At 37.5% G+C, this 14,512-nt stretch overlaps 1 protein-coding gene and 1 pseudogene across 1 annotated transcript in view; one reads left to right on the forward strand and one right to left on the reverse strand.

Moving 5' to 3' along the window:
• The first annotated feature begins 36 nt into the window (after positions 1-36).
• LOC113042698 (very-long-chain enoyl-CoA reductase-like) lies at positions 37-9,458 on the forward strand (annotated as a pseudogene).
• A 1,128-nt stretch (positions 9,459-10,586) lies between these two features.
• The window catches only part of LOC113042515 (retinal-specific ATP-binding cassette transporter), a 31,246-nt gene continuing 27,320 nt past the window's right edge, over positions 10,587-14,512 (reverse strand). The window contains exons 44-51 of the mRNA XM_026201429.1: positions 14,446-14,508; positions 14,266-14,372; positions 13,046-13,187; positions 12,824-12,958; positions 12,639-12,742; positions 11,870-11,962; positions 11,501-11,750; positions 10,587-11,284 (exon numbers count right to left, since the gene is read on the reverse strand). Coding sequence (XP_026057214.1) covers positions 11,168-11,284; positions 11,501-11,750; positions 11,870-11,962; positions 12,639-12,742; positions 12,824-12,958; positions 13,046-13,187; positions 14,266-14,372; positions 14,446-14,508 — 1,011 coding nt within the window. The 3' untranslated portion in view covers positions 10,587-11,167. The remainder of the gene's footprint in view (positions 11,285-11,500; positions 11,751-11,869; positions 11,963-12,638; positions 12,743-12,823; positions 12,959-13,045; positions 13,188-14,265; positions 14,373-14,445; positions 14,509-14,512) is intronic.

The raw sequence follows: 14,512 nt of genomic DNA on the forward strand, positions 1-14,512 counted from the left end.
GTCTGTGGGTCCAGCCTGACCTAACGCACTAGTGCCATGGTAACCGCCAGCGAGAGGGTGATGAAGGCTTACCGAAAGCTACAGGCAAGTCTTTCTTGAAGCACAAACATAAAAACACGTCAGTACAACCCAGGCTGTCAGGCTGTCCTCCATCACTCTCATGTAGCATCCTGCTTTGCCCATGTTTGCCTCAAAGTGTCTGTGAGTGGATTGTGGCCATACTATGTTTTGGAATATAATTTTTTTCTGCATTTGTTTAATTCCACTTCATTTGCGATGCTCGCTATTAATATCGGCAAACCAAATTTCGAATAGAATAAATATTAAATGAATAAATGAAAACTACAACTCTGAACAGATTTGTATAAAAAGGAAAATACACACATTTGAAGTATAAATCAACAGAATTAAAAAAAACATTTAACACATATTTGAACCAAATTAAACAAATAAAAAATTCTACATCAAACGATTATTTAAAATGCACATTATTATATCCCTGTCTTCTCCTCTGACTTCTTATTTATTTTTTATATTTTTTCTTCACTCCACTGAATGACTCATGAACACCTGGCAGTGAACACAAAGGTATCTGAAGGGTGTTTTATCTGTGACTTCGGCCACTAAACAGTCACCCATTAAGCAGATTGGTATTCTATTGTTTTTCCAGCCTTGGCGTTCCTTTTGTCAATGATTAGCATAGCTAAGTTCAGATGAGGTTATTTGCTTATATCTCTCTCATTCAGCTCACAGCTCTGGCTGTTGCCCACCTCCTCTACCATGCTGAGAGAGTCTGGAGCCCATCCAGACATTCAATATGCCAGGAGCAATGATGTACTCCGACATAGCAGGTGTGGAAGAGCTCTAGGTCTCTCTTGCTTTGACTGAGGGATCCTGCCACGCTGTTAATAAGAGCTGGACTGTCATGGTTGACCAGGCTGGAACAAGCAATGACTTCATCATAAAACAGAGTGGGGACTGACCTAGCCTTCAGAAAATGGGCCACGGAGAGAAATAGAACATGATGCATTTAGCCCTCGCTATTCAAAAATATGAATGAATGAAACTAGGCTTGTAAACATCAGACAGAATATAAAGCATGCACACATTTGAGTGCTCAGATCACTGGCTTCTCTAGCTTCGAGTAGCAGATCCTTGTTTTGCATATTATTGAGTGTAATTCATTTAATAAAATCTAATTAATGAGTCTGCATTTAGGCCTTTTATTTTATAGCAAAATATTTAAATCAATAAAACACTTAATTAAATAGTAGCATACTTTTAGATTTTATTAGTTCAGCCCAATTTTTTTTTTTAAATTGCTGAAAATTTACTCACACTCAGGACATCCAGGATGCAGGCGAGTTTGAATCTTCACCTGAAAAGATTTAAAGAAATGTAGCATTACATCTTGCTCACCAGTGGACCCTCTGTAGTGAATGGGTGCCGTCAGAACGAGAGTCTAAAGAGCGGATTAAAACATTGCAATAATCCACATGACTCCATTCCATCAATTAATCTCAATTAAAAGCTGCAAGTTTGTAAGAAACGTATTATGGTGTTTTAACGTTAAACCGTCTCTTATGGCCAAAATAGCAGTCCATAATTTCTCCAAATTTATTCTAATTAAGAAACAAACTCATCTACTGTACATATGGGCCGGCCTGAGGGTGAATACATTTCCCTCACATTTTTTGTTCATTATTTTTAAAAGTTTAAAGTCACAAATATAATATAATATAATGTTAAATATAAATGTTTTGAATATACGCTATTGCCTTTTGTAGCTTTATTTCTTGAATTTAGTGAAAACCATTCTATAAGATAATGAATACTGTGCTCCTTGTATTAAGAAATTACATCATGAGATATTTGTGTATTTAAAAAATACACAAATATCACAATATCGCAAATATCCATATAGAATGAAAGCAGTTAGCTTTGCTAGTTATGTCTTCATCGGATGATGCCCATTATCAAAATATATATATATATATTTATGCATTCAACTGAATATTTTCTCTGCTTGCATCATTTCTGAGGGTATGGAATCTAAAGTTTGCTTTTAACTCTAAATGTTTTGCTTTTAATTGTAAATTGCTTGAGGCCTCACTAAAAGAGCGTAGTTTGATAATCGGACCCAAAGAGATATGATGGCTCTCTTAACTGCAGAGGCGCATAACAGCAGCTCTTTTAAAGCCCTTCTGGCTTTGCTTTTGTTACAACACAGGATTACAGCTGACTAGACTCACCATTATTTCATCTTCATCGCGTGGGGTGTATGCCTGCACATAAACGCTAATGACCACAGTGTCCCCGACTGTCACCCACCCCTGTTTTATCGTATTGTGACTCAGGCGCCTCTGGCAATAAATCTGATCAGCACCAAAACACCAACAGCGCTCTACACATTTCACAGAGCTGGATGCCTCAGTGCAGCACACGACTGCTCGCTTTGCATGCAAATGCAGGTGCACAGAAGAACGTGGGGCGTCTGTAGAGGACCACAGGTTTTTTCATTGCTCAGCACGCTCACAAAAGGACCAAATGTCTGCGAGCACTCATATGTGAAACCGCGAAAACGGACGCCAATGATTGGGAAAGATTCAGGAGTTTAAACACTAGGTGTGCAGGCCGAGTAATTGGGTAATAAATCACCAGTAGTCTGGCTGATGCAAGTTACTGAAATAAGGACGTGTCGGTTAAGAGGCAAATGATTTATAAAGTTGCAAAAGACATTTTTAACTTGCCAGAATTTGGGGGTTCTGACAGACAAAGCCAAACAAAAGGAAGGAAGTTGGTCTGAGAGGCATGTCTATATGTATTTAAAAAAACACAGATGTGGCATTGTTAGATGGTTTAGAGCCTGCTGCCTCTTACAGATGGAGACATTAAAATGACTTTGTGGAATGAGAAGATATTGAATAAGTTTGTTTACATCCGCTTAAAAAAAAAAAGAAAAATGTAATCCTTTAACTACAGTAGTCTTTTTCAGCCAAACTAAGGCACAAAAGAAGAAAACAAATCATTTGGACAGCCACCCCCCCAAAAAAATTGAGAACATAAAATGAGCCAAATAAAATGCTCCCTAAAAACGAGCACACTAGAAGGATTTCCCTGCTGTGCCAGATCAATAACATTAATTTACCAATTAAGTTAAGTTCTTTGTACTGACAAAGGGAAACTGGCGTAAAGCACAACGGTTGCTTTTAATGCCATATCAGCTCTTTTTATTCACGTCGGTCTCTGTGACATTAAGATGAGGCGGCAATTAGCCTTCCTGAGGCCCTTCTTGAAAATTTTATTTAGCACTCCATCCATTGCAGCCAAAACACACCTACCAGGAAACACTCAGCACCTCAGATCTATATGGATTTTCTCTAATGAGCCATCTTAAACGGCACAATGGAAAGCAGGCAGATGGCGAGGGAAGCAAATGAACAGGTGTTGGTGAGTTCGGATGACGCCTGTATGAGTTCAGGCAAAATAACTAGAGAGATGTGAGACAAAACTCGGAGACTTCACAAGCCTCGAGATTGAAATCCTGTCAGATATCAAAACAGAGCAAGAGATGGCAGACATCTCACCAAAATCAAAGGGAATAACAAAGAACATGAGGGCTTATGGATATGCAACAAAGCCATGGGGTACTACAAATAAAAATCATAAATTACCCCAAGGCAACACCAGCATAATACATGCTCAAAACAGATAGTGAATGCTGAAAAAGTTAATAACAGATGGCACATTAGAATTTTTTTCTTGAGCTCTCAGAGAAAATGGTCTTTCCATAGAGACGAAATTAATTATTTGAAAATGCTCAAATTAAAATGTCAGCATCATGGGCCAGGCTTTTGCAGGATTGAGTTTTCTTTTATTAAAGGTAATCAGGACAGATTTAAAATCAAAATTGATACCTGGGCAATGCATTGCGGGGTTTATTTTTTGATGCTAAGCAGATAACAAGCAGCAAAAAATTAATTTAAAAATAATTTAATTTAAGATGCAGACCAAGTAGGCTTGCAGGTTCAAGGCCAACTTTGTTGACTGAAAAAAACTATAAAAATAATTTATTCTAAAATCAATTAATTAAACCACCAGCTAAAGCCCTAAATGTTCATTTTAAGTTGCACAACATCAAGAAGACATCCTCCACAGGTCAAGGGCCCAAGGGTTCAATGTTTGGCTGATAATTAGAGCATCTGCACATTCAGAATTAAACAAACTAGTCATGCACCAGCAGAAACCTGACACTGAAATCAACAGAAACGTTAAATGTTATCTCTACGTAATATAGAGATGTCTTAGGTCAGCATATCTTCAGAAGGCCACTTTTAAGTTCCTCCACGCGTGAAGGGTGTCAACAATCACTGATGCTTTAACAAGTTTACAGCACCCTCTAGTGGCAAATTTAATATAATCCCAAACAGAGTTTCTGCTCATCTCCCTTGTTTCTAGTTAATCCACTAATACCTTCATATTTTACCCAATTTGTCAGTGAGACACTCATGCAGTTGGTCCACAGCCCTTTATCAAATAAACACTCTCTGGGCTGTACTTGTGTGCTCATTTTGCCCTTGAATGCTGAAGAGGAACTCTGTCAGCCGACTTCCCTGAAGTGTCTTGAGTGCCTTTGGCAATTCAGAGAGTTTCTTCATCTGAATTTCACACATTTGTGGCAGCTGGGTCAGAAGTTCTGTGACGGGGGCTTTGCCTGTGTGGCTGAGCAACCACAGACGTGAAAATGGTGAGAAATAGAGGATCCCCATCATGACAGGAGAACAAATCTGACCTTGAGGACAATCTTAGAGACATCACCCAAGACTCCTGAAGAATGATAAAACATGATCAGTCTTTCGGGCTGTCTGTGGTTATTATTACCAGCAGAGGTTGGGGTTTCTTCAGAATGGCAGCAGATGCTGTCATGGACACTGAATGTGGCACGGCAGATATGTGAGCTCTCTGAAGTGCTGGAAGATTTCTGAATACATGCTTTGCACTCAGACTGAGTTTGCTGGGCTGAGACCAAGGGCCTCTGCACTACACTTCAACAAAGAGTCAAGCTTCAATCGCCATGTCTAAGCCACTTGACGTAGACGTGACTAGACTCACTTGACAACGAAGACAGAAATGACTGTAAACTGGGAAACACTGGCAAAACCTGGAACCTGGTAATAATTGGGAATTAATGTAGAAAATGTTCTGTCATCTCTTTCTGAGAAAAATATCTCCATCGTATTAATGCCTTGAGGTCATTTATTTAATAACAAAAAGCAAGCATTTCCATTCTAATCAGTTCATAGAAAAATCTATTTATCTATCTATTCCTATCTAGTCCTCAGTTCCTCCAGTTGGGTATCATACTGTAAGAGCAAATTTGCTGTATGCCGGATTGCTTTAATTTTACGCTTGCTGAACATAAACAAGTAAATATAATTCAGCCCATAACCGACAGGCCTGTCATCTGTGGAGGACTAATGAACTCTCTCAGGCATTTCCACTGCCTACTGTAACACCACCAGAGACTGTGCTATTGATTAACACGCATTAAACAACTTCACAATTAAATGTATAGAAATCAAACATTCCAATCTAATGTCCCAAACCGCCTTCGAGAAGTAAACAAAGAAAACAAGAACTTCAAAGCCTCGAACAAAACCGATGTTTTGAGGCTGATACAGTCCTCATCATTACTGATGTATTTACAATACTGGGGGATGGGGATAACAGAGGCAGGACGTCCTGTCAATAGCACTCAGAAATTCAGAGAGTGCTTTTATTGATTACTCTGCCTAATTGAAAACGGGACAAGTTTACTGCATGGCTAGTCATCTAACAAGAAAAGCAAAGTGAAAATGTGTTTCTGGTCACTTTTGCATATTCATATCTGCAATATTATTTATAGAATATATTTGTATTATTATTATATAGAATATTATTCCTTATTTTTAAATACCGACACAAATATAAAAACCAAAAATATTTATATAATTTTTGCAATACACAGATAACTTTTCAACAAACATCTGCCATAAAAGTGTGAGAGTTTAGAAAACTCCCCGCTGAATTTAGACAAATCCGCATCAGGTGCAACATCTGCAGGTAATGATCCCAGACATCTCCATCTGCAGAATAACCTCAACCAGTCAACCAACAGGATTCTGTCTTTAAGATGAGCATCAGGCTAATCCTGTGTGCCCATTAGACGATTATTCCACTAGCCAGTTTAACAGCAGTGTCAGGTTGACAGCTGTGCTTTGCAGCAGAGTCAACTCACAGTGCGTACTCCGTAGATCAACGCTGACGCCTTTTAATTAAGATTAAAAAGACCCCTGTACTGCAAACAGATATATCCTTGGAATTCAGAGCTCTGACTGGTCAGAAACAGGTGATAGCGGAGATTCAGCTTTTTTTTTACTGATGAATGACTGCAATGAGCTTAAATAGGGACAGAGCTGTCAAAACTGAAGCTCTGATCGGTATAACCGCCCTCATTGGGTGCTCATGGGCTTCTCGGATACAGTTGGAAAACTGTCAGAATTAAAAAGTTTAGGTTATTCACTTCACAGCACATTTTTTATGATTACTCAAGGAGCAACATGTTGCTAATTATTCCTAAACTCTCTTTATGTCCTATTAATATGAAAATATGTGACAGCTTCAGGTTTTATTCCTTCAGTTGTCAGTTTTGTGATGCATTCATGAAGCAGAAATTTCTGGGAGAAGTGATGGGCAGCTTCACCCTGAGGCCAGGCCTTCACTAAATCAACTTGATTTATGTTGATTGAATTAAAAAGTAAGTATGCTTCATAGTGTCTGTGCTGTGCAGCTATTGACCCAGCTGGATTTATGGCTCTAATCTTCCAGGTCGAAATTCTGGACTCAAAAACCTAAGAACAGCTCTGTTTTCTTGACAAGGTAAGCAGATTTTGCCTCTAACAAATCTGCTGCACCCAGCCAAAACTTAATGGTATTTTGTTTTATCTTGTTTTTAAAGCAGGTTGAACCTTCAAGTGTAGTTGACATTATGAGTTTGTTTCATAAGTCAAGTTTTACCCAACAGTGGCTTTGATATTGTAATTTTTACCTAGTCAAATATGAAATGTCACATTTTTCCTCAACTGCTCATGTGTCCTGGACAGCCCGACGAGTTTTATTTTGCGATTATTTATTTATTTATAATTATTTATTTTTGGAGTAAGTTACTTTCATAAAATAGTAAATTTAAAATGTACAAAACAACCGACCTAGCATCAATATGAACAGTGTAACAATACTATAGTAGCTATATAAAATCGATACCTGCTGAGACACATGACGTGTCATTTGCCTTTTCGCGGTGTGTCACAAGAAACCGAATCGGTCTTAGCAAATCTACTGACTGAAAGAACTTTTAACGGGGTAGCTGATTGGTTGTTTTTACATGGACGAGCTGACTAATAAACTGCATCGCTATGGAGTGACTGACTACTACATCTCGCGATTGACCAATCACATTCAAGTATTATAGAGCGCGTGCAATAATGAACACTATTTATTTAGTTTGAAATAATATTGTAGAACAGGTATTAATAAATGTAGGCTAATGTTTTAAATAATAAAAAAAAAAAATCCTGTTTGCTTTTCTCAGGTCTGTAGCTTTAGAGATAACCAAGAAACTATTTAAGGACTTGCTTACTCCTTGGGTAGAAATGGAATCATAAAAAATGTTTCATCTGCTCCATTTCCACCAATTGCTAAACCCACAAACTGAATTGAGGGATATTATTCATCTCTGCTGCTTTCAAAAACTAACCAGATGAAGACTTGGTAGACAGGATGTTACACAAACATCCTGGATGTTCTCAGATGTGCTTTCCTGATGTCTTGCCACCTCTAGCGCTTTTGAAGGTAGCATTTTTCAGCTTTCAGAAAGCAAGATAAGTGCTATCTGCCAAGAGCTGCTTTGATGCAGCAGGACCAAAACCTACACTTACTTAAAACTTTAACACTAGCTGTAACAAATCTACTTCGGAGTTTTCAATTTTAGAAGGAAAAGCACTGAGAATATGACGTGCTACAGAATCTGCCTGTGGGGACATCAGCGACCTTTTATTTCAGAGACCTTTGCCCACAACTGGGATGGACGATGGTAAGAGTGATTTGCAAAATGTAACTCTGAGAGTATCAAACTTTAAAACATCACTGCTCTGCAGGTTTTTCTGGCAGAGTAAATGTGTCCCCAACTGATATATCTCCTCTTCTATGTCCTGTACATCTATAACCACAAACACACCTTCATCTCCAGCTCTCATCATGTGGGCAAGTACCTTTTGTCCTCAATGGAAGAAATAAAGTCATGCATTTCAAATTTTTATTACATTTTTATTTTCTCTTCAGTCTGGCTTGTGCTTGTTACTCTTTCCTCTACATTAAGAGGCTATTTGAAACTATCTTTGTGCATCGATTTTCTAATGGCACCATGCCTCTCAGAGCCATTATTAGGGTGAGTGTTTGGTCACACTGGTCTGGTTTGCTGCTGTGTCAAATGAAAATTAGTCTGAGAAGTAATTTGTCTACTTCAGAAAGATATTAAAACATTTATTTAATACAGTTCAGTTATTTTCTGAGTAATTTGACAAACTGAACAACACTTTTATGATTTGGAAAACTAAAACTGTGTCCTTAAAGGTCAAGCTAATTCTCAGAATTTACAGAATTGTGTTTATTAGCCTACTGGGATTTTGCAACTTGGCTATAGCATACTACATTAACCACCCTCTCTACACACCACCATGTAAGTACTAGTAGAGACAAACCTATTTTAAAAAAAATATGTAAATTTAATACATTAAACTTGTTTTTATGTTTTATAGTATATGGAGAGACACAGGTCAACTTGGCACTAATTATATTTGAGGTATGTAATGTTTCTGGTCTAATAAACATACTACATAGGTGTCCAAACCTCTGGTACCACTTTAAAAATCAAATATAACCTATTATATATGGACTACATTCTGTATTAGAGACAAATTAAGAAATATGATGTATATTGTTTGTATTGCAGTTATGTGAGGGAGGAATTTTTTCCATCCACTGGTCACTGAACAATTTAAAATGTGAAGGTGGGTGTATTATGTCAAATTTCTATTGTATAACAGATTAGGATACTTGTGTATGACCCAGTTTTTTGTTGTTGTTTAAAGGTGCAAAATTTCTGAGATTCCCACATCTATCTAAAAACCATTTTACGTGTCTCTTTTAGTTTGTATCATGTCCCACACATGAGGTAACAGCACCATTGTCATAATCAAATATATAACACCTTCTACTACCTCTGACTGATTTATCAACTCTTTGCTTAAAATTTTCATCAGGTGGGTGCTTAGGTAGGCCTGTCTATCATAACCCAGTGTGTGCCAGGTGAGCAACTGCCATCAAACTTAAGCGTTTTTGATATTGAATATATATACTGATCTACAAAAATATATATTATTTAAAATATATTGTAACGATATTGAAACTCCATATACATCGGGAAGAAGGAGGCGGGAACCGGCGCACAATCAAAACATAATTTTAATATTCAAAATAAACACAAAACAGCGCACCAGCCCCTTGCGGACGACTGGTGCGCGCAAATAAAAAGCAAACATAAAATAATGTCCCAGGCCTGGTCCTCTCTCGTCCTTCACGGTCGTCGCTCCAGTTTTATATCCTTCCATCTCCTACGTGGGACTCAATACTGGCAGTGGGGAGCAGGTGCAGCTCATCTTCAATCACTACACCTGGCCTCACTCCTCGTTCCCACGCCTCTCGGCCCTGCCCCACTCGCCACATATATTAATATATAAATATATTAAAGTTGTTCATTTACTTGTTTCTTTTTTCTTCCTTTTTTTTAAATACAAAATAATTGATTAATATAGACAATTTTAAATGTACATTATTTGATCTTAATTACTATTTAATTACTTTTTTTTTTTTTTTTTACATTTGTCTTCACATTTATAGGTTTCAAATGACCATCTGGGCCAAAGGAAAACACAACACTTACACCCGGACTACCCAGACCTCCACATGTCAATCCTCCCTTTCATCCTCTGACATTCATATAAACCAATGTCAGGTCAAAATCCAGAGACATTATGATTTCAGCGGAGAGAACTAGGACACTTCTGAACAGCTGCATGAAAATGAGGCTGATTTATGAAACCCTGTGAAAAGGATTATGAAGTTAAATCCGCTTTTCAGCAATATCTGACGTTTATCATGCAAGATGACGTCTAACATTGTTGTGTTTACAATGGTATGCCACTTGGAAATTTAAATAAGCAGATTTGTAGGAATTTGTGTTGACACAAGATATTTCTGTTGGTTAAATCATTTCCACAACTATCCATGTGCAAAATACAGCACTTTACCTCTGTAGTCCAACTACTTCAGCATGAAAGAAAATCGTTTTTCTTCATTTGTTTTACTTGAAATCTAAATAAGTGGTTCAAATGGTTATAAAATAAAAAATTTTACCGACTCCATTTAATACATTTTTCTAGACTGTTTTGATGATGGTATACTATTGTATACATTCTTGACAAAGGTGGACAGTGAGCAATAAAATTTTTAATAGTATTATTTTTACAAGAAAGAACAAATCAGCTTTGTACAATTCCTATCTACAAGCCATTTTTAGGCAGTAAATTACAAAACTGAACATTCAACATTTAACATTTGGTGAATTACAACATTTGTTTGCTACACTTTTCTAACTTGGCAAGAATTATTAAAGCCGTGACTTGCAATGCATCACAATGCAATATGCATTTCAATAGCAATAGCCTTTGCAATAAAATCTATTGCATCATTTGATTTGTTTTTAAAACAAAATTCTTTGTAAAAAAAAAAAAGAACAAAAAAAAAAAAAAGTGACTGACATAATAAAGTGCTACTGTATTAATAAGACTAGCTCAGTCCAGTTCTGTCTGTATTTTGTTGTGATTTGGTTGCATTTCAATGAAAAATTTTATAAAAATAAACAGGCCAAGCAAGGGAGGTGTGCGAAGCCATTACTGCGTGTGCTTTGTAAAGGACCAAAAAAAAATCTCTTCTTCTTTTATAACTCATTTGGGCGCCCTGCCAGATGACTCCAATTGACCTGCTCAAATGACCCTCTTCAGTAAAGATTTCAAGCTTTCGTTTTCACTGGAAAGACTCTCATGTCCCGCCGGGCACCGGCTGCCCTCGGGTGCAGCACAATGGCATCATCTTCTCCGGATTGCTGCTTTGCAAAATTCACAAACACCTACAGGGAGTGAAACAAAGAGAGCGAGACTACATAAAGAGCCAAAATTCCCTCGTTCCAGTGCATTTGTCACATGCAGGCTTGTAAACAAATGGTGGGGGTGTCTAGTCTCATACATTTTACAAGCTTAAATGTATCGCATAAGGAGATACTGACAAATATTAAAAAAAGTAACTGGTACAGGTTTATCTAGGCCAAAAGAATCACACGAAATACCTGGTCCAGAGTTGTCTGGGACACTGAGTAATCTTCGATATTCAGCATTTCCTTGTTGGCCAGGACTAGCTGGAAGATTTTAGCCAAGGAGGAAGAAGCAATCTCGTACTGTAGAGTATTGTAGTGTTTCTCTCTCTGAATGCAGCCTGGAAATGTGCTCTCCATAAATGCTTCGGCCGGGTTCAGATCTGGTGCTGTGCCCGCTTTGGCTGCTCTGATTTTCATGGTGACAACATATCCATCACCAAATCTACAGGGAACATTATAAGTGATGTTCAGAGAATAGATACGCAAATGCAAAAGATTTTGGACAGTGGAAAATGTATACCACTCAGAATTTTTACATGAAGTGAAAATTTGTGATTTTACTTGTATTTGAGGTGCTGGATTGTGCCAAGACACTTAAATGTTCCGTTCACCATGATGGCCAGTCGTGTGCAGAGAGCTTCACATTCCTCCATGCTGTGGGTTTAAAAAAAAATACTTTTTATTATACTTTTGTAAAGATCTATCTATCTATCTTATCAATCTATCTATCTATCTATCTATCACGGTATACACACACACACACACACACACACACAAATAAATAAAAGTGCTATCAAATGATTAAACACATCCAAAATAAACATTTTTATTTACATAATATATCTGTGTGTATTATGTATATTTATTATGTATATAGAAATACACACAAATACGGTATATATTTACAAAAAATTTACATGTATATATTTATATTCATAAAATTTATATTTTATATATATATACCGTATTTTCCGGACTATAAGTCACACTTTTTTCACTTTTTTCACTTTGGATAAAAACATCTAAACATGCTAAATGAATAAATATAAATATAAATAATTCTGCCTTTTTCCTGCAAATGCGAGAAAAAAGTCAGAATTCCCTTTTTATTTTGTGGTGGAAACAGAGCCACCACAACTGCATGATGTAAACTAGGAACTGCAAGAAATCTAGAATAGAGTTTACACCTTTATATCTCACAGAATTCTTTGATAAAAATGTGCAACCATCTTTCTGTTATTCCATGGTGAAAACAGGCTTCAATAGCTTATTATATAACATTTATAATTTAGCAGTATATATAAATGTATGTGTGTTGACGAGTTCTTGCCTGTGTGATGTAAGGACCACTGCCCTGCCACCCTGAATCACACTCATGATGGAGTTCCACAGGAACCTCCGAGAGTGAGGATCCATTCCTGTGGTTGGCTCATCCTGGCACAGGAAAGAAAAAAAAAACATACTTGTAAAACTCCTTATCTTATTCTAAAATAAACTGCACAGGAAAGCTCTTACCAGGAGCAGAAGAGCTGGACAGCCAATCATTGCAATAGCTGTTGAGAGTTTACGCTTGTTTCCACCACTGTATCTGCCAGCAGTGCAGCCTGCATACTCAAATAAACCCAGTTTCTGAATTCCCCATTCAGCCACCTGCATCAATGAGAGATAGAGGTCTCTGTCAGAAATCCTCAGAGAGAAAGAAATAAGAAGAGATAAGAAAGTAGAATATGGTCTCACTCTGCTGATCTCGGATTCCGGGACTCCTCTGAGCCGAGCGTATAAGTGTAGATGTTCTCTCCCTGTTAGAAGATCATCTATTGCATCAAACTGAGGGCAGTAGCCCATGTTCTGGTGCACATCCAGAATGTTGGTAAGAATGCTGGAGCATGACAAGAAATCAACCAAGTTAATGAGAAAATCAAAATGAGTTCAAGTCAAAATTAGTGTTTAAAGTGACATGACATACAGCCAAGTATGGTGACCCATACTCAGAAATTGTGCTCTGCATTTAACCCATCCAAAGTACACACACACACAGCAGAAATTTCTTAACAGCTTTCATAAAAATTGGTGTTGCTCAGGTGTTGCTGTGTAGGGAAGTATGGGTGGTTGGGGTATTGCTATGCAGTTGATAGGGTGGCTGCTAGGGTAAAAATAACAATCGTTTCAAACAGTTTGTTAAACAGTTTTACTGCCCTTTAACCCCATCTTTTAACAATGTCCATTCAAACAGGTGGTCCCACCCCCAACTCAAAGTGCAACAGTCATGTTCAGGAGGTATAAATCCCATTCATTTTCTCCAAAGTGGAAGGGATTTTTAATGACAATGTTGCTAAGAGGTTGTTAATTGATGGTATATGCTTCTGTTGAAGCCATCATCCTACATTATTTCAACTTATTTCTTAAATAATCAGCTAAATTCTTAAGGAAAAACTGCATGACCCATGATTCTGCTGAGAAAGCTCCACCAATCATTCAATCAAAACAAGCAAATGCATGAAAGAACCTCTGTATCACCCACCCACTCCCATGAATCTCCAGACTCTCAAACTATTTTGATTTTCAGTAAAAAAAAAAAAAATGTAATGCTGTGATTCACCTTGTTTCTGGTTAATTTGGTTCATGGCTTATAACTCTTAAACAAAGACATTTTAAACCCCCATGTTAAAAATTATGAATGGAAAATGCTTCCATTTCCACAACCAATGCCTGGTGTATGGCACCTTTACTCTCTGTAGATTGAACCATAAGTTAAACCAAACTGAGAAATGTTTTTAAAGCACCACTGTACATACTCTTTAGTTCTATCTATAATTAGCTCAAATGTTTGTTAGCCAGATAGCGAACGGAGTTGCTAGCACTGCTGTCTGTGCAAACTACCAAGATAGAAAACACCGGTTAAGAGGAGAATCTTCACTTAAGATCTATCATAACCATAACAGTCTCGTGTTACAAACCTGTAACCAGTCACAACCGCTTCCCCGGAAGTGACATCAATGTCTCCTGTCAGCATTTTGAATGTGGTAGTTTTCCCAGCACCATTCACACCCAGAAGTCCAAAGCACTGTGGGGGGAAAACTTAAGTTTATGCAAAGCTCATGGTGATCTTAACACAACCAAATGTCTATATTGATTACCTCTCCTGGAGACACTCCTACACATATCCTGTCCACCGCTGGCCTGATCGTTCCAGTATACGTCTAT

Source organism: Carassius auratus, chromosome 24, assembly GCF_003368295.1.
Source record: "Carassius auratus strain Wakin chromosome 24, ASM336829v1, whole genome shotgun sequence".
In the NCBI taxonomy this organism is placed as follows: Eukaryota; Metazoa; Chordata; class Actinopteri; order Cypriniformes; family Cyprinidae; genus Carassius; species Carassius auratus.